Source organism: Lepidochelys kempii, chromosome 3 (genome assembly GCF_965140285.1).
Source record: "Lepidochelys kempii isolate rLepKem1 chromosome 3, rLepKem1.hap1, whole genome shotgun sequence".
In the NCBI taxonomy this organism is placed as follows: Eukaryota; Metazoa; Chordata; order Testudines; family Cheloniidae; genus Lepidochelys; species Lepidochelys kempii.
Genome location: NC_136382.1, coordinates 38487970 through 38514027, shown reverse-complemented (window position 1 = coordinate 38514027; position 26058 = coordinate 38487970). Strand labels below are relative to the sequence as shown.

At 39.8% G+C, this 26058-nt stretch overlaps 1 protein-coding gene across 1 annotated transcript in view; it reads left to right on the top strand.

Moving 5' to 3' along the window:
* The window catches only part of SNTG2 (syntrophin gamma 2), a 295545-nt gene that overhangs the window by 3817 nt on the left and 265670 nt on the right, over window positions 1-26058 (top strand). Inside the window, exons 3-4 of the mRNA XM_078851956.1 lie at window positions 21565-21621; window positions 21724-21781. Of these exons, the coding sequence (XP_078708082.1) occupies window positions 21565-21621; window positions 21724-21781 (115 nt within the window). The remainder of the gene's footprint in view (window positions 1-21564; window positions 21622-21723; window positions 21782-26058) is intronic.

The window sequence follows — 26058 nt, the reverse complement described above, 5'->3', positions numbered from 1 at the left end:
GTTAGGGAGAAAATGAGGGCAATTTAGGGGCAATCTGATTTTACCTTAGAATCATAGAATATCAGGGTTGGAAGGGACCTCAGGAGGTCATCTAGTCCAACCCCCTGCTCAAAGCAGGACCAATCCCCAATTAAATCATCCCAGCCAGGGCTTTGTCAAGCCTGACCTTAAAAATTTTTAAGGAAGAAGATTCCACCACCTCCCTAGGTAACGCATTCCAGTGTTTCACCACCCTCCTACTGACAAAGTTTTTCCTAATATCCAACCTAAATCTCCCCCACTGCAACTTGAGACCATTACTCCTTGTTCTGTCATCTGCTACCACTGAGCCATCCTCTTTGGAACCCCCTTTCAGGTAGTTGAAAGCAGCTATCAAATCCCCCCTCATTCTTCTCTTCTGTAGACTAAACATCCCCAGTTCCCTCAGCCTCTCCTCATAAAAGTCATGTGTTCCAGTCCCCTAATCATTTTTGTTGCCCTCTGCTGGACTCTTTCCAATTTTTCCACATCCTTCTTGTAGTGTGGGGCCCAAAACTGGACACAGTACTCCAGATGAGGCCTCACCAGTGTCGAATAGAGGGGAATGATCACGTCCCTTGATCTGCTGGCACTGCCCCTACTTATACATCCCAAAATGCCATTGGCCTTCTTGGCAACAAGGGCACACTGTTGACTCATATCCAGCTTCTTGTCTACTGTAACTCCTAGGTCCTTTTCTGCAGAACTGCTGCCTAGCCATTCGGTCCCTAGTCTGTACCGGTGCATTGGATTCTTCCGTCCTAAGTGCAGGACTCTGCACTTGTCCTTGTTGAACTTCATCAGATTTCTTTTCACCCAATCCTCCAATTTGTCTAGGTCCCTCTGTATCCTATCCCTACCCTCCAGTGTATTTACCTCTCCTCCCAGTTTAGTGTCATCTGCAAACTTGCTGAGGGTGCAATCCACACCATCCTCCAGATCATTTATGAAGATATTGAACAAAACTGGCCCCAGGACTGACCCTTGGGGCACTCCACTTGATACCGGCTGCCAACTAGACATGGAGCCATTGATCACTACCCGTTGAGTCCGACAATCTAGCCAGCTTTCTATCCACCTTATAGTCCATTCATCCAGCCCATACTTCTTTAACTTGCTGCCAAGAATACTGTGGGAGACCGTGTCAAAAGCTTTGCTAAAGTCAAGGAACAACATGTCCACCACTTTTCCTTCATCCACAGAGCCAGTTATCTCATCATAGAAGGCAATTAGATTAGTCAGGCATGACTTGCCCTTGGTGAATCCATGCTAACTGTTCCTGATCACTTTCCTCTCCTCTAAGTGATTCAGAATGGCTTCCTTGAGGACCTGCTCCATGATTTTTCCAGAGACTGAGGTGAGGCTGACTGGCCTGTAGTTCCCAGGATCCTCCTTCTTCCCTTTTTTAAAGATGGGCACTACCATTAGCTTTTTTCCAATTGTCCGGGACTTCCCCGGATCGCCATGAGTTTTCAAAGATAATGGCCAATGGCTCTGCAATCACATCCGCCAACTCCTTTAGCAATCTTAGATGCAACGCATCCGGCCCCATGGGCTTGTGCACGTCCAGCTTTTCTAAATAGTCCCGAACTTCTTTCTCCACAGAGGGCTGGTCACCTTCTCCCCATGCTGTGCTGCCCAGTGCAGTAGTCTGGGAGCTGACCTTGTTCGTGAAGACAGAGGCAAAAAAAGCATTGAATACATTAGCTTTTTCCACATCCTCTATCAGGATCCAGATCCTTGTAAATCTCTTTGTGGTTTAAACTCTGCATATCTTAGAGAACACATGTCTTCATACTGCTTTCAGGCAGCTGCGATAAACTGGGAAGCTCAACTGACAATGACAAGATTGAAATATGAGGTGATTCCATGCAAGGAATTTCCAGTGGATGTCCCTCAACTCACTTTCTACTTGGTCTAACAGAGCCATTGTTGTTTTAAAGCTTCTGTACACATTGCAACATCTGTGTGTTTACATGTGTTTTCTATAAGGAATTAGTTGCAGTTGAATCTGGGCCTTTCTTTGATGGGTGAAATTCTTTTTCATGTCATTTCTGCTAATATTATGTTAATTTGACCTTATATTTTAAATATTTTAACATTTGTATATTTTCGGGGGCCTAGCGTGACATGATGGGTACCTTTAGTAAATAAATGAACAGAGTTGTCAATATCCTGTTTGTATTATATTTCATTGCCCATTCCACCATCCCTCCATTTTGCTGATGTTTTGCTGATCAACACACTTTTTCACTTCATAACTTTTTTCACTCACTCACCTGCACACAATCTTGAACAAGTACAAACAAATAAACTGTAATCAAGCTTCTCCTCCCCACCCCCAACCACATGCTGAGTGGGTAGGAAAAAAAGAGTTTATTTCTGTTTTTCAGTACTGGGGAGACATTGTGGTGAAGGTCCACGTGAGTACCTATGTAGAAAAAATATAGCTTAATTATGAGTAAAAACTATACTATATCGAGAGTAAGGTGGAAGAAGAGGAAGGACAAAGGTGACAACAGTAAGATTGTGGTTGATTAGGTCTGTTATGACAGCATCTTTAAGGTTCCAATTTTTTACTATTTTTTTAATTGTGTATGTATATGCATGCTACAGACACAATAATATATACTTCCTTACCAAAATGTTGAAATTTAAACATCTATTTTTCTGAGTTTATCACTTGCTAGCAACATATACAGACAATTACAGTTGCCTATAAGAATTGCCAGAATTTCACCTTGCTTTTTCTGCCTGATTTCAAGTTATCTGTGTTTTTCAGTTCCTATTATATTGATAATTTATACTCCAGGAAAAAGAAACAAAATTCCATCACACATTGTACTTAATTGTTTATTCTTTTAAATGTAATTTTTTTCTACAACTTCTATAAGGTTCTAAGGGAAGAAAGAGCCTAAGGAAACTATATTTGCCCTGCAAACATTGTTAATGCTCTCTCAACTGTGGGATACTACAGCTTTAATCTGCTTTTCTCATTAGAATTTGTTGATTTGCTAAAGTATATAGGGAGAATAGAATCTTAAATGCCACAAACCCATCTAGGTCATAACATGCAATGATACTGTGTGCATGGGCAACACAACAAAGACTTATGGATGGAAGAATGGTCCCTTACAAAGTCCATGCAAATGCTACTGAACTGAATCATTAAACATATCTTTTTGAGGGATCAGACATGGAAAGACACTCTCTCATAGTTAGGCTAGGCCCGTGGAGTGTTCTGAATGAAAGGACAGAGACCTTGAACTGGAATGTATCCAATGGGTCTCACTGTTTGATTTGTTCACAGCACTTGTATTGCTGAGCAGGTGGGCTGTTGTGATTTGTATTATTGGGCAATTTTCAGAGTGAATGGCTTCTTTCTTGGGCATGATGAGTTGCAACTTAGCAGTCAACATGGAGCTCACGAATGTGTGGATCACTGTGCTCATGTCTGTGTCCAATAAGCATAGTGTTCTGGCCAGTTGCAGATGGAAAGTGGGTATCCAATAGTCCAAAGGATCCCAGGCTGTGAACTTATTAACAATCAAAGGGCAGATGCCCTTTCTATGGCATACCCCACTATTGAAAGCAGGTTTTTCAAAGTGCTTCCCTCTCTTACAACCCTCCACCTGATGTTCATCTAGGTGCTGCAGTTAGGCATTGAGAAAGCTGGGAGATGGTGCTATTTGTGTTTGATGTAGAGGAGATATAGAATATGTCGTCTGCATATTGATGGCATTTCAGCCCATGTTGTCTTACTAACTCCTGCAATGGCTTCATCTGGGTGTAGTACAATATGAAGTAGAAGAATGAGCCTCATGGGAGTTCACAGTGGTGGGCTTTATAGGTAAAGGAACAGTTCCCTCTACATTTAGATTATAGGGTCTTATTACAGGTAATGTGGCTATTATATATCTGTAAGGCACTTAGCAGACCTGGGGACAATATAGAAATAAATACAATTTGACCATTTATCTATGGCTACTTCATCTTTGCCTTGTGCTGTTGACAGCTCTTGTTCTTTGTCTACAAGTGTTCCTGTCAAATTTGTCTTCCAAGATGAGACCAACCTTCTTCATGTCCTCTGGAGTCCTGAACCACCTTTTTTGGGGTTTTTCTCATGGTCTTAGTCCCATGACTACCGCATCTTGACAATCTGATCAACATATTTTGTCTCATCGTCTTATATGACATACCCTCTCGGTCAATACTTCCTCAACATTTTCAGGACAGGGGCATCTGCATCATGTCTTATAGCATATCATTGCATAGCCTGTTAGCTCTTGTCTTACCCACCTGAGCATTCTCATTTTGGCAGTGTGCAGTAGGTGTTCTTTCTTCCTCATTGGACAGCATTCCAACCCATACTTCATGGCTGGTCTAATCATGATCTTAAATACTTTTTTATTTGGCATAGTCTTGTCACAGAAAATTCCCATCAACTCCCTCCATTTAGGTTAAGTGTTCTTCATGCAACTTCTAACATCTGCAACTTTTGACAGTCCCATCATGGCTCAGCACTGAACCAAAATATTTAATTGTTGCACAGACATAAACTCTATACCATCTAGTGTTACTGGCTTTCATTGTCTTCTCAGCGAAACATCACACATATTCCATCTTTTCTTGGCTGATCTACAAACCATTTTCTTCCAGTGTTATCTTCCTTCCATTGTTCTAAATCTCTTTCCAATTTGCCTTTATCTTTTCAGCACAATATAATGTTATCAGCGAAAAATGTGCTCCATGGATCCTCTCCCCAATATCCTATGTCAAGGTGTTCATTACAAGCACAAATAGAAATGGATTTAGGATTGGCCTTGATGCAAACCTACCCCCACAGTGAATGGCTTACTGTAGCTGAAGCTGCTTCTCACTATTGTTGTGCTACCCTCGTACGTGTCAATTATAGTCTGAACATATGTCTTCAGAAGATTGTGCAACTACAGGCACAACTATATCAATTCTCTAGGAACTTTGGCCTAAGCCTTCTATCTGTTCAGAAACCCTAAACACAATTGCTTGTATTTCTCCCTGTACTTATCCTGCAATATTTGGGCTGCACACACAGTATCCAGTGTTGACCTTCCTGGCATAAACCCAAATTGGTTGTCACTTACTTGGTGCTCAAGTTTTAGTGATAATTTGATAATTCTTTCCAACAAGTTCATTGTGTGACTCATAAACTTGATGGGGTTGGTCATTACATACTGACACATCTCCTTTATGCTTGAAGACAGAAACAAAGGTGCTCTTCCTCTACTCCTCAGGCATTTTTCCAATTTGGAGGAGTAAGTGAAAGAAATTCATCATCACCATCACTCCCTCATAGCATAATGTTAAATGCCTCAATTGTACCCTGTCTGGTCCCACTGCCTTCCGACGTTTTATTGTCTTTAGCTCAGGCTGAGTATCCACCATAATAATAGGTCTTGTGAGGTTATTGCTTGAACATACTTCCCTCAACAGTTTCCTCAGATTGTCTTAATTGAGCAATTTCTCCTAAAACCAGTGCCATCTCCTAATGATTTTGCCATTTTCCACCTGTACTGTTCTATTTTATCTTTGACACAAATTGTAGCTCCCAAGTCCTCAGTGCTTTTTTGCCTGGTCTTGACTAATCTGTATATTCCTTTATCCCCCTCCTTCATAAATAGTCTGGGATATAAGGCTTTATGTGCTTCTGCAACAGCTGTTTTCATCTTTTTTCTTTGGCAGCTTGTATTTCTTATAATTTTCTGCCATTCTTACTTTCTGCTATTGCTTAAATTTTTACTTCTTTACTGCCTTCTGCACATGGCTGAACCACCACCACGTCTCCTTGCCATGAAATTTCCCTCCTTCTGTTTGGCCACAGACAGTTTTTGTAATTTCTGTAACATGTTTGGATATTTCCCCCCAGGCCTCACTGGTGTCATCATGGTTGGTTTAATCATTGTCCAACCTCTGTAGAACCTCATCCTTAAATCCGATACTAATTTCACTGTCTGTGAAGCTCTACCTTTTTATCCGTTGTTCTACAACTCATCTTTTGTCCCCCATTAGCCTTATAGACTCACAGTTCGTAAGGTCAGAAGGGACCATCGTGACCATATAGTCTGACCTCCTGTACATTGCAGACCACAGAATCTCACCCACCCTCTCCTGAAATAGACCCCTAACCTCTGACTGAGTTACTGAAATCCCCAAATCCTGGTTTAAAAACTTCAAATTACAGAGAATTCACTATTTACATTAGTTTAAACCTGCAAGTGACCCATGCTGCAGAGGAAGGAGAAAAACCTCAAGGGCCTCTGCCAATCTGACTGGGGGAAAATTCCTTCCTGACCCCAAATATGGTGATCAGTTAAACCCCAAGTATGTGGGCAAGACCCACCAGGTAGATACCTAGGAAATAATTCTCTGTAGTATTCTTAGTAACTCAGAGCCCACCCCATATAATGTCCCATCTCAAGGCTTTTCATCCGGAAGTCCATTATAAAAAGAAAAGGAGTACTTCTGGCACCTTAGAGACTAACAAATTTATTTGAGCATAAGCTTTCGTGAGCTACAGCTCACTTCATCAGATACATTCAGTGGAAAATACAGTGGGGAGATTTATATACACAGAGAACATGAAACAATGGGTGTTATCATACACACTGTAAGGAGAGTGATCACTTAAGATGAGCTAATACCAGCAGGAGAGCAGGGGGGAGGGGGAAAACCTTTTGTAGTGATAATCAAGGTAGGCCATTTCCAGTAGTTGACAAGAACGTCTGAGGAACAGTGGGGGGTGGGAGGGAGAGGGGGGCGAATAAACACTGGGGAAATAGTTTTACTTTGTGTAATGACCCATCCACTCCCAGTCTCTATTCAAGCCTAAGTTAATTGTATCCAGTTTGCAAATTAATTCCAATTCAGCAGTCTCTCCTTGGAGTCTGTTTTTGAAGTCTTTTTGTTGAAGAATTGTCACTTTCATGTCTGTAATCGCGTGACCAGAGAGATTGAAGTGTTCTCCGACTGGTTTTTGAATGTTATAATTCTTGACGTCTGATTTGTGTCCATTTATTCTTTTACGTAGAGACTGTCCAGTTTGACCAATCTACATGGCAGAGGGGCATTGCTGGCACATGATGGCATATATCACATTGGTGGATGCGCAGGTGAACGAATCTCTGATAGTGTGGCTGATGTGATTAGGCCCTATGATGGTGTCTCCTGAATAGATATGTGGACACAGTTGGCAACGGGCTTTGTTGCAAGGATAGGTTCCTGGGTTAGTGGTTCTGTTGTGTGGTGTGTGGTTGCTGGTGAGTATTTGCTTCAGGTTGGGGGGCTGCCTGTAAGCAAGGACTGGCCTGTCTCCCAAGATCTGTGAGAATGATGGGTCGTCCTTCAGGATAGGTTGTAGATCCTTGATGATGCATTGGAGAGGATTTAGTTGGGGGCTGAAGGTGATGGCTAGTGGCGTTCAGTTATTTTCTTTGTTGGGCCTGTCCTGTAGTAGGTGACTTCTGGGAACTCTTCTGGCTCTATCAATCTGCTTCTTCACTTCAGCAGGTGGGTATTGTAATTGTAAGAATGCTTGATAGAGATCTTGTAGGTGTTTGTCTCTGTCTGAGGGGTTGGAGCAAATGCAGTTGTATCGTAGAGCTTGGCTATAGACAATGGATCGTGTGGTGTGATCTGGGTGAAAGCTGGAGGCATGTAGGTAGGAATAGTGGTCAGTATGTTTCCGGTATAGGGTGGTATTTATGTGACCATCGCTTATTAGTACCATAATAAGTACCATAGTGTCCAGGAAGTGGATCTCTTGTGTGGACTGGTCCAGGCTGAGGTTGATGGTGGGATGGAAATTGTTGAAATCATGGTGGAATTCCTCAAGGGCTTCTTTGCCATGGGTCCAGATGATGAAGATGTCATCAATTTAGCACAAGTAGAGTAGGGGCATTAGGGGACGAGAGCTAAGGAAGTGTTGTTCAAAGTCAGCCATAAAAGTGTGGGCATACTGTGGGGCCATGCGGGTACCCATAGCAGTGACACTGATTTGAAGGTACACATTGTCCCCAAATGTGAAATAGTTATGAGTTAGGACAAAATCACAAAGTTCAGCCAAAGTTCAGAGCCAGAAGAGTACCCAGAAGTCAGTAACTTTACAGTCTTTAGTGTTTTTTTAAATTTCTTCTTCTTGTCAGGAAGTAGTGAATCTGGGACCTACTAGCACCACTCTTGTATGTAATTAAGTGCTCCTCTCTCTCTACAAATATGTCTTGGCAACAAACAAGCCATTTGCTCTGCCTAAATCTGATATCCGCACCAGCTTCATTTCTGGATTCAAAGCCTCAGCTTCCTTGACAGTTGTCATGTCCATTGAGATCCATTCTGAAAATCAGGCACTCAGATTGTAGTACTTCACATTTCACTTGGTCCAGAGGTATCTGGAATTCCTCCTCATCTGTTGTACAACCAGCTTGCAGCACATATCCATATATAACATTAAATAGTTGGTCTCTGCTAAGTACTACTCCAACCTTTTGTCAGGCAGGTACTCTTCCTTTGGATGTCCACTACTTTATTTTGTAAAGTTTCTGCTACAATGATTCCTACTCCATTTCTCTTTACTACTAAACCATGATACATCATCTTTTAATCCTCCCCAACGTTCATGGATTTTGATCCCTTCCATTTTGTCTCATGTATACAGGTATGTGCACTCTCCTCGATATCTCAGCTACTTTTCTTATCTTCCTATTCATTGTTCCCACATTCAGGGAAGCCAAACATAGTTCTTGGACTCATTTCTTAAGCCACATGTACTCAGAATGCAGTAGCCTTGTTAGGCTTTGCCCATTTTCCACAGCTATCAGATGAAGTGGTTTTGCATTGCTTCCACAGGCCCTAGCATTATACTGAAGATGAAGATCTGTTGAGCCCATTTATATTTGACTGAAATTTAATGCCTTTTTCTAAAGAATTTCTGTTTCTGACTCAGACTAGACTGGCAAATCTAGAATATTTTGACCAGCCCACAAAATAATAATTTATTGTTTTGGGGAGTATGTGTGTGTGTATGTGTCGTGGTGGAGGGTTGTGGAGAAGAGGGGGAAGAATTAAAGCCTTTGTGAGCATGTAGATTCCTAGGAAAACATTTTGAAAATAGAGGTGAAATCTGGTATATTGAAAATGCCCACAATTGTTCTTCAGAAGTACCATTATCAGCCAGGGATAAATCATTGCTGGCTGAATGGTTAGTAGTATCCAGAGAAGGACATGAATTGCACTAGGAGCAGGTAAATGTCTTTCCTAAATTCCCAATTGCTCTTTCAAGTATAAGGGACGTGTGTATAGACATGTCTTATTATGTACCACACACTATTTAGGTGTGATTAGTCAGTTGTTTAACTTAATTTACTATGTCTTTCTATTCTTTCACTCCACATTTTCCTCCCTATCTACATGTCTCATCCCCTCAATGCATGGCTTGGCCTTTCTTTTTTTCCCCATGCATTCTCTTCTCTCCCTCCATCCACTTGTCTTCAGCCCTAATTTCTTGTCCAGAAACTGCTTGCTCCTCCCCACTCCTTCTCATCACATCTCGTATATATCTTTCCCCCAGCAAATCTATCTCTTCTTACTTCTCCCTTACTCACAATTCTTGCTCTCTCTGCCTGCCATCCATTTCAAAACAAGTAATCTTTCCAGTTTCTTTTCACCCCTAATCATCCCTTCCCACACAGCAAAACAGTTTCTGACTTACCTTGGGAATCAGGACAAGGCTGGCAAAGAGATATCAAACACAGGCTTTTGGCTTGGAAGTTGTAAGAGGGTTTACTCCCTGAAAGGCTAGCTGCAGTAAGGTTAGGAAGGTGGTAGCATGATGGGGACATGCAATTCCTGGCTAAGAGATCAGCTAGCTGCCCAGTTTCAGGAGGGAGGCTTGTCCTAACATTACCCGGTGGAAGTGGGGTGCTGTAGCTGTGAGACAAATGGCAAGACAGGCAGGCGGGGCTTAGTCTCACTCATCAGTTGACTTCCCTGGTGATTAAAAAAAACAGCAACAGCCAGCAGAAGGTGTGGTGAGTCTCACTCAGCTGTCAATAAGGGGAGGGACAAGTGTACCTGAGCAAAGCTTTAGAGGGTACACACATACAGGAGAGACAAGAATGAATGGCCTAGTAGCCCAAGTAAGGATCCAGACAAATACCCAGATACCTCTTTGCCTATTCCAAGACTCTTCTGATGTCTCCAGTGAAGTGTTTCTTTTCCAAAGGTTTCAGAGTAACAGCCGTGTTAGTCTGTCTTTGCAAAAAGAAAAGGAGTATTTGTGGCACCTTAGAGACTAACCAATTTATTTGAGCATGAGCTTTCGTGAGCTACAGCTCACTTCATTGGATGCATTCAGTAGAAACTGCAGAAGACATTATATACACAGAGACCATGAAACAATACCTCCTCCCACCCCATTCTCCTGCTGGTAATAGCTTATCTAAAGTGATCACCCTCCTTACAATAAGAAAAGGAGTACTTGTGGCACCTTAGAGACTAACCAATTTATTTGAGCATAAGCTTTCGCGAGCTACAGCTCACTTCATCGGATGCGCATCCGATGAAGTGAGCTGTAGCTCACGAAAGCTCATGCTCAAATGAATTGGTTAGTCTATAAGGTGCCACAAGTACTCCTTTTATTTTCCAAAGAATTTCAAAAGAACACGTAAATAAAGATTCCTTCATGGATATGAAAATATAAAACAGATGATTAAAGGAAGATTCTGCCTTCTGAAACTTAGACATCAGTGTTTGTAAGAGGAAAATAGAGTATTTAACCCTCTGATATTTGTTTTCCGTGCCCTTGAAAAGTTGACCCAGATATTGAGGAAATAGCAATCAAATAATACTGTAGGAAACCCTGTTCACATAATACCACCCTATTTCTGGCACTTTAAGATCATTTTACAAAAGTTAAAGTTTGGACCATGGAATAAATAAGAAATACAACAGACTGATTAGGCTTTAGTTTGTTGTTCAAAATAGGAAAGCTTTCAGTAGCTTATAAGAAAAGACTAATGGATGCCATAGAGTGAGCTGTAGCTCATGAAAGCTTATGCTCAAATAACTTTGTTAGTCTTTAAGATGCCACAAGTCCTCCTTTTCTTTTTATAGAGGAGGAAGATAACATGGACAGTACTGAGCTCCAAACGAAGAATTTTGCACATCAAGAATAGTCAATAGTCTAGCAGAGAACAAGCACAATTATCTACCAGATAATTGGGAAGCAGCACGCTATTAAAGTAGCTAGGCAGTAAACCATTCAGGGGCACATAAATCCTTAATAAAACTGAAACGGATCTTCTGTTCTACACAGAACTGTGGAAGTCTGTCAAGACTGGTAAATTGCAATGATATAATTTAGATTCTGTTGCAAGGCTTGATGCACAATTCTTTAAAGGTTACAGGAAGAACATATGCATACAACAAAAAGATCAGTCCAATTATGGTTGCAGCATATAGAGAATGCCAATGGACTGCAGTCTGTATCATGTTTCATCACCTTTTTACATGCCAATGTGTAACATAAGCAACCAAACATTTACAAGCCAGAAGCTGGGAATGGGAGACAGGGAATGGATCATTTGATGATTACCTGTTCTGTTCATACCCTCTGGGGCGCCTGGCATTGGCCACTGTCGGAAGACAGGATACTGGACTGGGTGGACCTTTGATGTGACCATTCTTGTGTTCTTCTATACAAATGATGCAAATGGGGTACACCTGTGGCTTTTGTGTGTGTCATGCCATGATTAACAGATCATTATAGTTTTTAACTGTAAAACATGTTTTAGGTTGATTTCTCACTGTGTGAACCAGTTTTTAAAAGAGAGCTGGAAAAAAAACATTTTTTATTCATGTGTAGCAATAAGGATCATTAGCAAAGTACAAACCCTGAAACTTTAGATGCCCAGAACAGACCTCTAACACTCGATCAACAAAACGGACCAGCTACTTGAAGTACTTAATCTTTTTTTTTTCCAGTGGATTACAAAACAGTTTGCTTGATACTAGCCCAGTGCTGAAGGTCAGTATTCCTGGGTTCTGTTCTTGGATGTGGGGGAAGAGTATTGTCTAATGTTAGAGCAGTGCTTATAGACAAGATAAGCAAATCCATAGATCTGGCAAGTTAATTTTGATCTATGTGGCTGAGTGAATAAGACTTGAATATTAGAGACTTGATTCAATTCCCAGCTTTGCCTGAAATGATCTTGTGCAATCTCTCATCTAATGTAACTATAAAATGGAGGAATAATACTTCATTGTCATCTTAAGGTAGGATATTATGAGCTCTTGCTCAGTAATAAGGGCTATGGCGGGTACATAGAAATCTTAGAAATGAAGACTGGAAAGTACTTCAATAGATCATCTAATCCAGTCCCCTGTTACTGAGCCAGGACTAAGTCTTATCTAGACCATCCCTGTCTAACTGATTCTTAAAAACCTCTAATGACAAAAATCCCACAACCTGCCTACGTAATTTGTTCCAGTGCTTAACTACCCTTACAGTTAGTAAGTTTTTCCTAATGTCTAACCTAAATCTCCCTTGGTGCAATTTAACCTCATTACTTCTTGTCCTGTCCTCTGTGGATCAGAAGCACAATTTATCACTCTCGTCTTTATTACAACTTTTACTTACTTGAAAACTATTATGTCCCTCCTTAATCTTCTCTTCTACAGATTAAACAAACCCATTTTTAATCAATCTTTCCTTGTAGGTCATGTTATCTAGAACTTTAATCATTTTTGTTGCTGTTCTTTAGACTTTCTCTAATTTGTCCACATCTTTCCCAAAATGTGGTGCCCAGAACTGGACACAGCACTCTAGTTGAGGCCTCTAGTTGAGGAGAGTGGAAGAATTACTTCTAGTATTTTGCTTACAACTTGCTAATACATCCCCAGAATTATGTTCACTTTTTTCCCAACTGTATCCCATTGTTATATTTAGTTTGTAATCCACTATAACTGCAGCGTCTTTTCTGCAGTACTCGTTCCAAGACAATCATTTCCCATTTTGCATTTGTGAAATTGATTATTCCTTCCTCAGTGCAGTACTTTGCACTTGTCTTTATTGAATGTCACCTTATTTATTTCAGAACATTTCTCCAGTTTGTCAAGATCATATTGAATGCTAATCCTGTTCTCAGAAGTTCTTGCAACCCCTCCCAGCCTGGTATTGTCCACAAACTCCATAATCCCTATGCCATTAACCACATCATTTATGAAGATATTAACTAGAACCAGACCTAGAACAGATCCCTGAAGGAACCCAAGCAATATGCCCTCCCAGCTTGACTGTGAACCATTGATAATTACTCTCTGAGTACAGTTTTCCAACCAGTTATGCACCCACCTTATAGTAGTTTCATCTAGGCTATATTTCCCAAGTTTGCTTATGAGAGGGTCACGTGAGACAGTATCAAAAACCTTTCTAAAGTTGAGATATATAATATCTACTTCTTCCCTCCATCTATAAAGCTAGTTACCCTGTCAAAGAAGTATATTAGGTTGGTTTGACATGATTTGTTTTTGACAAATCCATATTTACTGTTACTTATCACCTTATTATCTTCCAGGGGCTTGCAAATTAATTATTGATCATTTGCTCCTTTATCTTTCAGGATACCAAAGTTAAGCTGACTGGTCTATAATTCCATGGGTTGTTCTTATTCCCCTTTTTATAGCAAGATACTATATTTGTCCTTTTCCTGTCCTCTATCCTCCATGAGTTCTCAAGGACAATTGCTAACGATGGCCCAGAGATCTCTTCAGCCAGTTCCTTAAGTAGTCTATGATGCATTCCATCAGGACCTGCCAACTTGAAGACATCTAACTTGTCTAAGTAACTCTTAACTTTTTCTTTCCCTATTTTAGCCTCAGATCCTTCCCCATTTATGCTGATGTTCACTATGTTATTTGTCTGGTGAAAACTGAAACAAAAAAGGCATTTAACATTTTGGCCATTGCTGTGTTTTCTCTTATAAATATAAAGAACAGAACATATGGCTTCCCAACTGTGTATTTTCCCCTCAGCCACAGAGAATTTGAGTTTAAAGTCTCTCTGCCCCATCAGTGGAACTTTGCCAAGGACTTGGTAGAATAGGCAGCCCAATTCAGCTGAAATGTAGAACGATCTTGAAAATGTGGTACATCTTAGAGTGCTGCTATTTATATTCTATGGAGTGAGCAATTATCACAGTATGTAGCTACATATGTATGTAAACAATATCACCTCAAGCTAAATAGTTAAATTTGGTCATAGGGAGGACCACATATACCTAGAGAGGTTGTCTCATGGTTCAGCTCCCAACTCAGTCTTGATCTCATAATCTCTCTGTAGTAACTACAGCAATCATGGACACAAAATGTATCATTTGGCCAGTATTTATCACTATATAAGTGTTTTGTCCTTTTAAAAAAAAAGGTTAATCAAACTAACTTATTTTGTTCTTTAGGTTATTTCCTCCTCTCATCTATATAGTGCTATTTTCCTCTGGCATAACATTCCACTGCTGCTTGGTCTACTTCTCCTCCTCCTTCCCTTCAAACATTTTCTTACTGTTTTATTTACTCCCCTCCCTTCTCCCTTTAATATTTCTTCAGATGGTGTCTGACAGCGCCAGTCTCATTGGTATCTCCAGTCCTTAAGGTTGGCTCTTGTTTCCTCTCTTCCTGTTCCTATATAGTCTGTAGTTGTCATCAATATAAAGGGAAGGGTAAACCCCTTTGAAATCCCTCCTGGCCAGGGGAAAGCTCCTCTCACCTGTAAAGGGTTAAGAAGCTAAAGGTAACCTCGCTGGCACCTGACCAAAATGACCAATGAGGAGACAAGATACTTTCAAAAGCTGGGAGGAGGGAGAGAAACAAAGGGTCTGTGTCTGTCAATATGCTGGTTTCTGCCAGGGATAGACCAGGAATGGAGCCTTAGAACTTTTAGTAAGTAATCTAGCTAGGTATGTGTTAGATTATGATTTCTTTAAATGGCTGAGAAAAGAATTGTGCTGAATAGAATAACTATTTCTGTCTGTGTATCTTTTTTGTAACTTAAGGTTTTGCCTAGAGGGGTTCTCTATGTTTTTGAATCTAATTACCCTGTAAGATATCTACCATCCTGATTTTACAGGGGGGATTTCTTTATTTCTATTTACTTCTATTTTTTATTAAAAGTCTTCTTGTAAAAAACTGAATGCTTTTTCATTGTTCTCAGATCCAAGGGTTTGGGTCTGTGGTCAGCTATGCAAATTGGTGAGGCTTTTTATCCAACATTTCCCAGGAAAGGGGGGGTGCAAGTGTTGGGAGGATTGTTCATTGTTCTTAAGATCCAAGGGTCTGGGTCTCTAGTCACCTGGGCAAATTGGTGAGGCTTTTTACCAAACCTTGTCCAGGAAGTGGGGTGCAAGGTTTTGGGAAGTATTTTGGGGGGAAGGACGCGTCCAAACAGCTCTTCCCCAGTAACCAGTATTAGTTTGGTGGTGGTAGCGGCCAGTCCAAGGACAACAATTTTGTACCTTGGGGAAGTTTTGACCTAAGCTGGTAAAGATAAGCTTAGGAGGTTTTTCATGCAGGTCCCCACATCTGTACCCTAGAGTTCAGAGTGGGGGAGGAACCTTGACAGTAGTAGATCGAGGTAATCGGTTTCCTTTTTATTTCCAGCTTCTTTTTACAGGTCTCCAGGCTGTTCTTTCTCATGAAGAGCTTGTGCATCTGTAGAAGCAGCTGGGAATAAGAAACCAGCACTACATTGTTGCTCCTTGGCCCAAGTTATTAGTCAATACTGGGGGCCTTGTGCACTGTTTCTGTTAGGAGGAACATTGATTAAATGAGTCAGATATTTCTTTGGTGCAATCCTGGCTATTTACAAAGAATGCACACAAAATCCTGTTTCCCTGAACAGAGGAGGAATAATCAACTGGAGGCAGTTTCCTTGCTCTCAGTCTCCAAGCCGGTCTTTCGAGCCAGTCCTCTGCCCCAAGGAGCAATGTCTGTGTTCCCACACATCCGATGAAGTGAGGTGTAGCTCATGAAAGCTTATGCTCAAATAAATTGGTTAGTCTCTAAGGTGCCACTAGTACTTCTTTTCTTTTTGCGAGTACAAACTAACATGGCTGCTACTCTGAAACATACTCAAGACAGTTTCTCTGGATTTCTGTTGGCTCTTTCTTGCTTTCTGGTTGCTTTCTATGACACACAAGATAATAAAATACTCATTAACTGCCGTCCAGTAATATCTGACTAAGGAAATATTCATCACAATAATACTACTATTAACTGCATCTCTCAGCATAATTCTTCCCCAAATCATATATGAAGACACGTTCCTGTCTTGTGAGCTTACAATTTAAGGAGACAAATATATGAGGGGGAAAGAGATGTGTTCATACATATGTCTATATCTATAAAATATATTCTGTACACCCTTCCTCCAAGCCAATTGGCTTATTTCTTTTTAGGAGTTGCAGTAGAGATGGTTTCTGAGGAGAAAATAGTTACCTTGTAGATCATTTTACAGTGCTGTTTGGAAATAATGAATCCATACTGGTGGACTGATAATACAATTTAAGTGTGGCACACACACAAATCTTTTCCCCATCTTACATCCCTCAGTGTGGACTGTCTTACATAGAAAATAGGCAATGTCTGTTTGTTCATTAATGTGTGTTGTTCATTATTAAGCTTCACATAGAATATACTTAGTAACTAAAAGGTTTTTCTTCAATGCTGTGGACTGCTGACACTATGGTGATGGGGCAATGATGGAAATAGGTAGGAATATAGAAAAGCTTTCCTAGGAAAGAGAAAGTATATATCTTGAATGCTGGTAGAGAGAAAGTGGGTAATGCTAAAAGTGTAGTAATTGTATTGGCTGCTGACTCTGTCAGTTAAGCTGCATTTATATCACTTCATATTGGTAGATATGAAGATATAAAAGACTTTTCCAGAGGTAAACTCTTCTGTCAAGCTAACTTAACATCATCCTATCTTTCGAGAATGACCTACTACCTAATCTGTATCAAGAGCTACAGATAAATCTAATAATTTAAAGCATGGATATTTGACCCTACAGTTCTATAAACCATACTAGAAATCCTTAGAAGGAAAGCCTCGATGCTGTGTAAAAGCTGAAATCTTGACTCGAATTTATCAAATATTTCATTCTCACTTAATTGTTTCAGCATCTGAGGCATCACCACCATTTCTAGAGCCTTTGCAGGGAAGGCTAGATAAGATGGGGTGATAATTTTGTAAATTCTTTCTCATCTAGGTGAGATTTCATAGAAACTGGTATTACAGAAGAGAATTTCAAGTCTATTGGAAAATAATTAGTAAAAGATTCCAGTTTTAGGAAGGACTTGAAACTTGGTGTACCATAAGTAGAAGGAATACAAGATTATTGAAGTTTAGTACTAATTCCATTCTCTAATCTGATTTCCCAAGGTACTGTTCTGAGATGAAGACATTTATTATTTATATGGTGCCATTGGTTTCCACACAAAACTTTGCAAGCAGATAAAAAAACAACAAGCTAATTTAAGAGGTGATGTGTAGAGTTAGATTCCGTTACCAAATGGTGTGACCTGTTTTAATTTATGCTATGTTACCCCTTCCTGTTACTTCCTGTTATCCCCCAGCATGTGTGTTTTTACCAATTTAGATTCCCTTACACTCAGACTCAGTGGGCCAAATTTAAAGGTGATGTAAGGTAAAGTACATGTTGGCAATAGTGTGACTCTAAAGGAGTTTAATTAAGTGTATGAATCTAATTCCATGTCACATACATATTGAGGAAGCCAGAAAACAGTTGTAATTACACCAGCATAGGTTCTCTCTACATGCAGAATCACCTTTGATTTTGTCACAAGGTCTCTGAAGCTTAATGATTACAGTCTAGAACAGGAACACAGCAAAGACTCACTTATGTGTTTTTTTCCCTAAATAAAATAGCTTAGGGCTCATTTTTTACTTTGAGACTCGGAGGAGAGAGTACATGAGTGTATCACACAAGTGGGAATGGCTCGAAACAGTTCATCCAGTAGGCTGAAGAGGGACATAATACTTACACTTTGTTAGAGGGACTGTTACAACCTGGTCCAGTATCCATCTAGATTGTCACCAATCTGTTGTAAGTGGAACTGCTTACTGGGTCCCTTGTGCTTCCAAACTAACTGGGTCCAGGTATAGTCTAGTCACAGTTTCCAGCACTGTAACCCTAGAGCACACTTCCAGGGTCAGACTTCTTGGGACATGGGATGCCACCATCCAGCCATCCTAGACCCCAATATCAGTGTCTGAGATTTTCTGAGCACACCCCATCCCCTTATATGTACACCACATGATATGTGAGCACTTTGGGGCTTCTAGATTAATTCCTTCTGTGACAACATGGCAGGGAAGCAAGGAACACAGATTTAGCAAAGGAATTTCTCAACCACAGTTACTGTGACTTTAAAAATACTCAAGAGCTATAGGTTTCAGAGTAGCAGCCGTGTTAGTCTGTATTTGCAAAAAGAAAAGGAGTACTTGTGGCACCTTAGAGACTAACAAATTTATTTGAGCATAAGCTTTCATGAGCTACAGCTCACTTAATTGGATGCATTAGCTCACAAAAGCTTATACTCAAATAAATTTGTTAGTCTCTAAGGTGCCACAAGTACTTCTTTTCTTTTTTCAAGAGCTATAGATCTTTGAACAAAACAAAAAAGTCCAAAGACACACTCTCCCCTAGTCTTATCTCATTCCTTCTGTAAGTCCATGGTTTGTCATCATTTCAGGCTAGGCAGACTTCTCCTGCAAATCCTTCTTATGTGTGATGATAGGTGGCCTTTCTGCACAGAGCAGGACCATGCTTTTAAATAGGGCCACATCTCTGTCCCATAAACCCAGACTAAGATGCTGCAGACCCACCACTTATGCTTACCCCTACCTCTCTGCAAGGCATCTGTGCAGAAAACTCATTGTTTCATGGCAGTGGACCAGCAGTTGAGAGAGAATCAAAGCAGTTGGACCCTGATTGAAGTTTTGATGGCCATTAGGGTTAGTTCTTCAGTGAGATGTCCAAAGTCTGTCCTGGACAGGATGGCTGTTTGGAATGCAATATAATGGGTTGTCTTTGGGTATGATTCAGGCTAGTGCAATCAGAGTCCTACATTTCCACACATTGAACAAGATGAGTCAATAATTTGATTCAGACATACATTGCCTCTGTGACAGAGTGGGGTATGCTTCTCCCAGCACTAGCTTTCAAGTGCTATCCCAGGAGAGAGAATGGAGTTCTGACAGATGGCAAAGGAAGAGTTGATGCAAGTGGCAGAAAGTGGGAAATGGATAAATTTAGTTTTAATCATGCTGAGTTTAGATATCTAGGAAGATGTCAGACAGACAGAGATGCGGAGCTGCACAGAAGGGGAAAAGGTCAAAGCAGAAAGATTGACTTGAAAGTTATTGTACTAGCTGAAGCCAAGACAGTAGATGAGATTGCCTAGGGATAAGTGTTAAGGGATTAAATGGAGCAGAACAGGGACATACTTGTGCAGAACGTCAAAAGAACAGGGAATTGACTATAAAATCTGTGGAAATAATCAATCTCTGGGAATTATTGCCACAATGCATAAAATGCCAAGGTATCAGTGGAGGACTCTTTTATTTTATTTTTCTTTGAGGCAGGTTAATTTACATTAAAAGGCATAAACTCCCAAAGGACTCCAGAAAAATTAAACAATCTTGGATTTATTCATCTTTTATGAGAAGAAAACATTTCCTTTGCTAGTTTCTTCACAACGGAGAAGAGTGCCTATTTCTGTCTCTGCAGCTGCCTGCACATGTGAAATTCAAGTTTGGAGGGTATAAATTTGTCAATTCCTTAAGTGTAGGGTAATTTATTGGTGCAAAGCAACAGAAGAAACCAAAGAAGAAACACACAGACAATATTCAGACATATACACACACATCCTATGCACTACGAGCTCTAGTGAGTAGGCCTAGTATTAGAGAGGCAGTATCTAGGACCTTTTGTAACTCCAACAATATTAGAAGTAAACTCTGGTCTGGATGGAACCTGCCATCTCTACCTTGGATTTATGTCCAGTTGGACTCCCCATCGCCCCTTTGTTTTTCTCATGTTTAGATTACAAACTCACTGATTAATAGATTCTAAGGTCAGGCGGGACCATTGTCATCATCTAGTCTGACCCCCGTATAGCACAGGCCATAGAACTTCCCAAAAATATTTCCTCAAGTATATAGTTTAGCAAAACAGCCAGTTTTAATTTAAAAATTGTTAGTGATGGAGAAACCACTGTGACCCTTGTAAATTGTTCCAGTGGTTAATTACTCTACTATTAAAAATTTATGCCTTATTTCCTGCCTGACTGGAGGGAAGGGACTGTCATTTGCCATATGGCCAAGTACGTTGAAGTCTCTAGACACTACTACAATATAAATCTTTAATAACAATAATTATCTAGCTTTTCTTCTTGTAAATCCCAATATTCTCTAGCATTAAAAAAGTCATAATCCTAGCTGAATGGCTGCAGCAACACAATCTGGGCCTCTCACTAGGAGAATCTTAGAGTATAAATTTGGAGAAAATGTTTAGCTCTGTTTATAAACTCTGGTGGCTAAATATAACAGTACAAAATTTAAAACATCACAAACTTTCTTGGCCTATTCTTAATCCCAGTTAAGTATTCATATATGAAAACACAATTCTAAATAAAATGTTCCACCATTCTGGAGCGAAACAAGCCTGAGGCAAAGTTAAACAGAGCCTCAGAATAAACTGCAGTGTATTCTGTCACAAAACTGCAGGTGATATGAATCGACCAGATTGACTGTGTCACAGACTTTAGCAGTTAAATCTGTCCGTTCTCCTCTGCTGCTGCTATTTTCACTAGTAGCCAACATTACTGCTTCCTAAATGATAGGCGAAGCTAAAAAATCTCAGGGAGGTTGAAGTGTTCTCTGACTGGTCGACTGGTCCTCTTGAAGTTTGTTTACATTGGCAGGAGATAATGCTGCCTGCTTCTCTCTGTCAGGTGATATTGTAAACAAGAACAGGTGTTTGCCTGGCACTGTTCTAGCCAGCGTTGAGAGAGATTTACATGCCAGATGTGCTAAAGATTCATATGTCCCTTTGTGCTTCAACCAAAATTCCAGAGCTCACACAGCTCTAATCTTCTTTGTTCCTGTCTTATAATTAAACTCACCCTGGGCCCCCTTCTCTGGGTCTGCTTCCACCTTCATAATAAAATTTATAAGTGAAATTCACACCAGTACAAAGATCTGTTCAAAGCTCTCTCTATAAATAAAGCTCTATGTTGAGTTATTAAGTGGACTTATGTCATGTTCATAGTCTTGCATCAGCCCTCTGGATGGAGTGAACATCATCCTCTGATATAACAGAAAATTTTCAAAATTAATATAATAGGTAAATAAAACTGTTTAAGTAGCATACATTTGAAATGCATGTCCAGGCATTGTATTTTCACCAAAATTTATTTTTTCTACCCTTTTTTAAAGCACAGAACTGTTACACTTCATAGACAACCAGTTGGTGGCTTGGGCTTAAGTATAAAGGTATGGATAATGTTTTGATTTCATTTCTCTTTTTAAACTTCAGTATGTTTAGTGCATGGTGGTCTCAAATGCGATTTCATTATTTATGCACATCTTTTACAGGGTGGTGCTGAGCACAAAGTGCCCGTCGTCATATCAAAAATATTTAAAGACCAAGCAGGTAAAATATATATCTCTATACTTAAATAGGTTTCTGGTGTTATGCATATGATAGTCTTTTTTGAAAATGAAGTTCACTGTAACTCAGAATTAAGTATATTTATGGATCATTACATCAGCATTACGGTATGTTGGTCTTTCAGCAAATGTTGAATGGCTGTTTATGGACAGTTGTCTCTGATTCTGATTTCAAAAAATCTGTAGTCTTACAAAGTTCTTGGGGAATGGTAGTTAAAATTTTATCTGATAAATGCTCACTTTAGAAATTTTTTTGACAGTAGCACATCCTGATTATAAACACTGCCCTTAAGATTCCTTTGTGGGGAAAAATATTTGACATGAGAAAATTTCTGCATTGCTTAATAACATGGAATAAACAAATATAAGCCAACTAGAATCTTTTCCCAGAAATGTAAATCATCGCCATATGCTATGACTAAACCTGCCTAGATGCAAATAGGCAGCCGTCAACAATGCTGAATAAATATATGAATCAGTATAATAAAACACAATAATTAAAGCATTACACTGACAATCATCCAGTCCAAATAACCTAAACAACACCTTATGTACCAATTAAGCCCTATACTAAGGATGGAATTTATCCCAGCATAGAGGTCACTAAGGTGGACTTCACTCTTAAAAATGCACAGTACAAGCATGGCAAGAAAATAAACAATAATACACTAAAAAGTAGGCAACTAGGAATAAGGAGAATACCATTATTTTATGATTAGAGCAATCATCCTAAATTGAAGTTTTCAATAAAAGAAAGTCATTTAGGGCCATCGTGGACACAACAGGTTCACTCAAAAATTACATTTGTACGTTTAAATTAAATAATTAGACACACAAATTTGTAACAATGTAGGTAATTTTTATAACTTTCATGCACAAACACTGGGCTTTGTGGGAGCACTCGGTGCATGCATGTTTTTTGGGGGGTACCTATTGAACTCAAGATTGAAAATCTGTCCCTAAAAGACGTATGTTGAAAGAAATCCTGCAACTGTATGTCCGAGGAAGGCAGTGAGTAGCATTGAACAGGGGTTAGTGCTACACTATGTTCACACAGTGGGAATACATGCCTCTGCCTACTGTGGAGCAGAGCTGCTGTAGTTACCTGTTTGGGACTGATGAGGGGATACACCATGGGTGGGCCAAGGAAATGGCAGGGTAATGGCCAATTGGCCAGCAAACAGTGTAGAACCACTTACCTAGTAAACAAAGTGTGGGAGGAGCCATACATATGCACTGTCTACTGCAGCTTGGGGCTGAAGATTAGACTCTTCAGTCAGTCCCACAAGCATATGGATAAGTGTACAAACTAGTTATTTTGGCTGTGAACTCCATCCATTTTGAATTATTGCATGTCAACATCACAGAAAATGACATTAATGATTATTACAAGATATGAGTTGCTGATCCAATTAGGGTTCTTTCTTACAGTATATTGATGGATACAAATGCGCAGGGGTACCTCTAATAGCTACATTTTCCTTCCTAAAAATCATGTCCAGCTTCAGTATACAAGTAAAAATTGCATACAAAGAACATGAGAAACTGGAAATCCAGGTGTCCTACACACCATATTATCTTTGGGAGATATAAAATCTCTACATGATAGAAAGGTCCTGCACATAAGATTAAAAACAAATCACCTCTCCCAGTGTGTCAATACATTCAGTTACTAGGATTATATTTAATCAAGGATTTAATACTAATGAGGCTGACAGAACCTATCCAGACGCAACTGTCATTGGTGACCTGGAGGAAGGGTAATTTCCTTTCTCTGAGATATCTTTTCTGTTTGTAGGAGATACAAAAAAGGGCCATCCCTTTTAGTATTCTTTAGGGTACAAACTAGAAATTAAAATTAAAATAAATAAATATATATATATCAGAAATCTGACCTGCCAGTTCTACCAGTTATCATGCAGGGAGCTGTGAGGCGAAAGAATGATAGAGAAAGGCAGACTGATCTCAAGTAAGTCTTCTGAATGAACATTCAGATGTGCTCAATGTGAATAAGAATTTGTGTATCCCAGGTGTTAATAATAATGAAATTGACAGCCTAGCTGGAAATATAGCTCTGAGAAGAGTATTTAGATGGGCTACTACTTGAAGCAAGTAAATTAATTTGAGAAAGAGTGATATCATACAGTGATTTCTGTACTACTGAAAAGCCCTTGCACTATGGCAGCTAATCAGCCCAGCAACGTGAAGCACAGCATAACCAAAAATATCCACAAGCTATAAAATACATTTTGCATATTTTTTTATTTCATTGATAAATATATACAGATTTAAGGACAAGTTGTGATTGATTTAAATGTCACAACTCACTCTCTGCAGCAGTGAAACGCAATGCCAGAATGTTCAAAGTGTAGTGCTGTGTGAGGCTCAAATCTTGGCTAACAGTGCCTGAATAAGCTGCCTTATTACCAGAGCAATTTACCACTCCCAGGAGTCACTTTATAAGTGCATTTCTGTGGTAACCACTGCTTGGTGAGGCCTTGGCAGAATTGTAGCAGTTAAGACTGATCTGCAGGAGTCTTGTGGAGCTGGGAATGGGGCCTGTGCCCTGCACCTCCCTGGTCACCTGGCCTTGGGAGAGGCCCCATGGGTATACACAAGAAGCTGTTAGAGGTGGTTCCACCTCCCAGTTCTTCCTGCTGCTTCTAATTAGCTTTTAATAGCTATTAAAATATACATTGGACAAGGATTTTGTGATTTGTGCCTCACCTGTTTGGCAGCAGGGTCCCAGACCTCAGGCTCCAGCCTGAGTCTGAACATCTACCACTGTTAAACAGCCCCTTAGCCTGAACCCCATGAGACTGAATCAGCTGGCACAGGCCAGACATGGGTTTTAACTGCAGTGTAGACATAGCCCCAGGTGTCTTAAGAGAGCATCTGGATTGAAAAGAGCTGTCTCTAGTTGCACTCCATTCATCAAGATTGCAAGTAGGAAGAGTGGAAAAATCCAATGCCATTAATTTCACCAACATCTGATTAGCAAGATAGTGAGAAATGTCTAGGTCTTATTGGACTCATTACTGCTCTTAAACACTCAAATATCAACAGCAACAAGAAATACATGTCTCCCTCCTTCAACTGACTAGCAGACTCCTCTCAGATGACAGCCTAGCAACTGCGATTGTTCTGTTTGTAACTTCCAGATTAGATTACTGTAACTCACTCAACTGAGAGTTCAGTGTGGGTGTCAAAAAGAAGTTCCTTGTTACCACATGCAGCAGCCCATTTTCTAAGAAGAACAACAGGCTTACTGTTATGACTTCAAATGGTTAAAATATAAGTATAGGTGTTCATCCAGTACTCTAATTAAGTAAGAATTACAGTATAAACAAAAAGAAAAGGAGTACTTGTGGCACCTTAGAGACTAACCAATTTATTTGAGCATGAGCTTTCGTAAGCTACAGCTCACTTCATCGGATGCAAAGTGAGCTGTAGCTGACGAAAGCTCATGCTCAAATAAATTGGTTAGTCTCTAAGGTGCCACAAGTACTCCTTTTCTTTTTGCAAAGACAGACTAACACGGCTGTTACTCTAAAAACTATAGGGTTCATTATCGGTGCCTTTTGGAAAAAAACATAAGTCACCCTTATGGGTTGAAAAGCTATGTCCTATTAGGAGCAAAGTGTTTTACTATGTATGTCTAAAAGAGGGAAGAGTTCTTGGGAAAAGCAATAGTAATGTGATTTCTTTCTTTTGCTTTTTTGGGGCAAAACCCCATTTTTAAAAAAATATTTGGAAAAAAGTTCATATGTTTGTGGATCTTTCTAGACAGATGCAATTAAAGGATTTTGAAGTGGAGAACTGAAAAATATAGATTTCACATGTTATGTGGCAGTGACTGATCTTTACCCACCTAAATTACTTTAGAAGGAATGAAATACATCTCGTTATGATGTGCAGATATTTTAGGAGAGCCACTTAATTACTTGGGTACAATATCTTTAGAACGAAGAAATAATTACAAAGTAAAGAGAAACCTGATGGAAATATTTAATTGTAAGTTTTGTTGCAGGGTCCATATCTTTACATGCTCTGGAAACCACCATATGCACTCCTGGTGCTATAAACAAATTATTATTGATATGAATAGAATTTGTCCAAAATGGTGAATTTGATCCAAAAAGAAAAAAGTGTCAGGGTTTTCTCCCCATCTTTTCTCTTTCTAGGTGTCTTTAGTTTTCTGCAATTTTTTAGAAGCTTTGATTTGATAACAAGGATTTCCAGGTTCCATTCTTCTTTTTT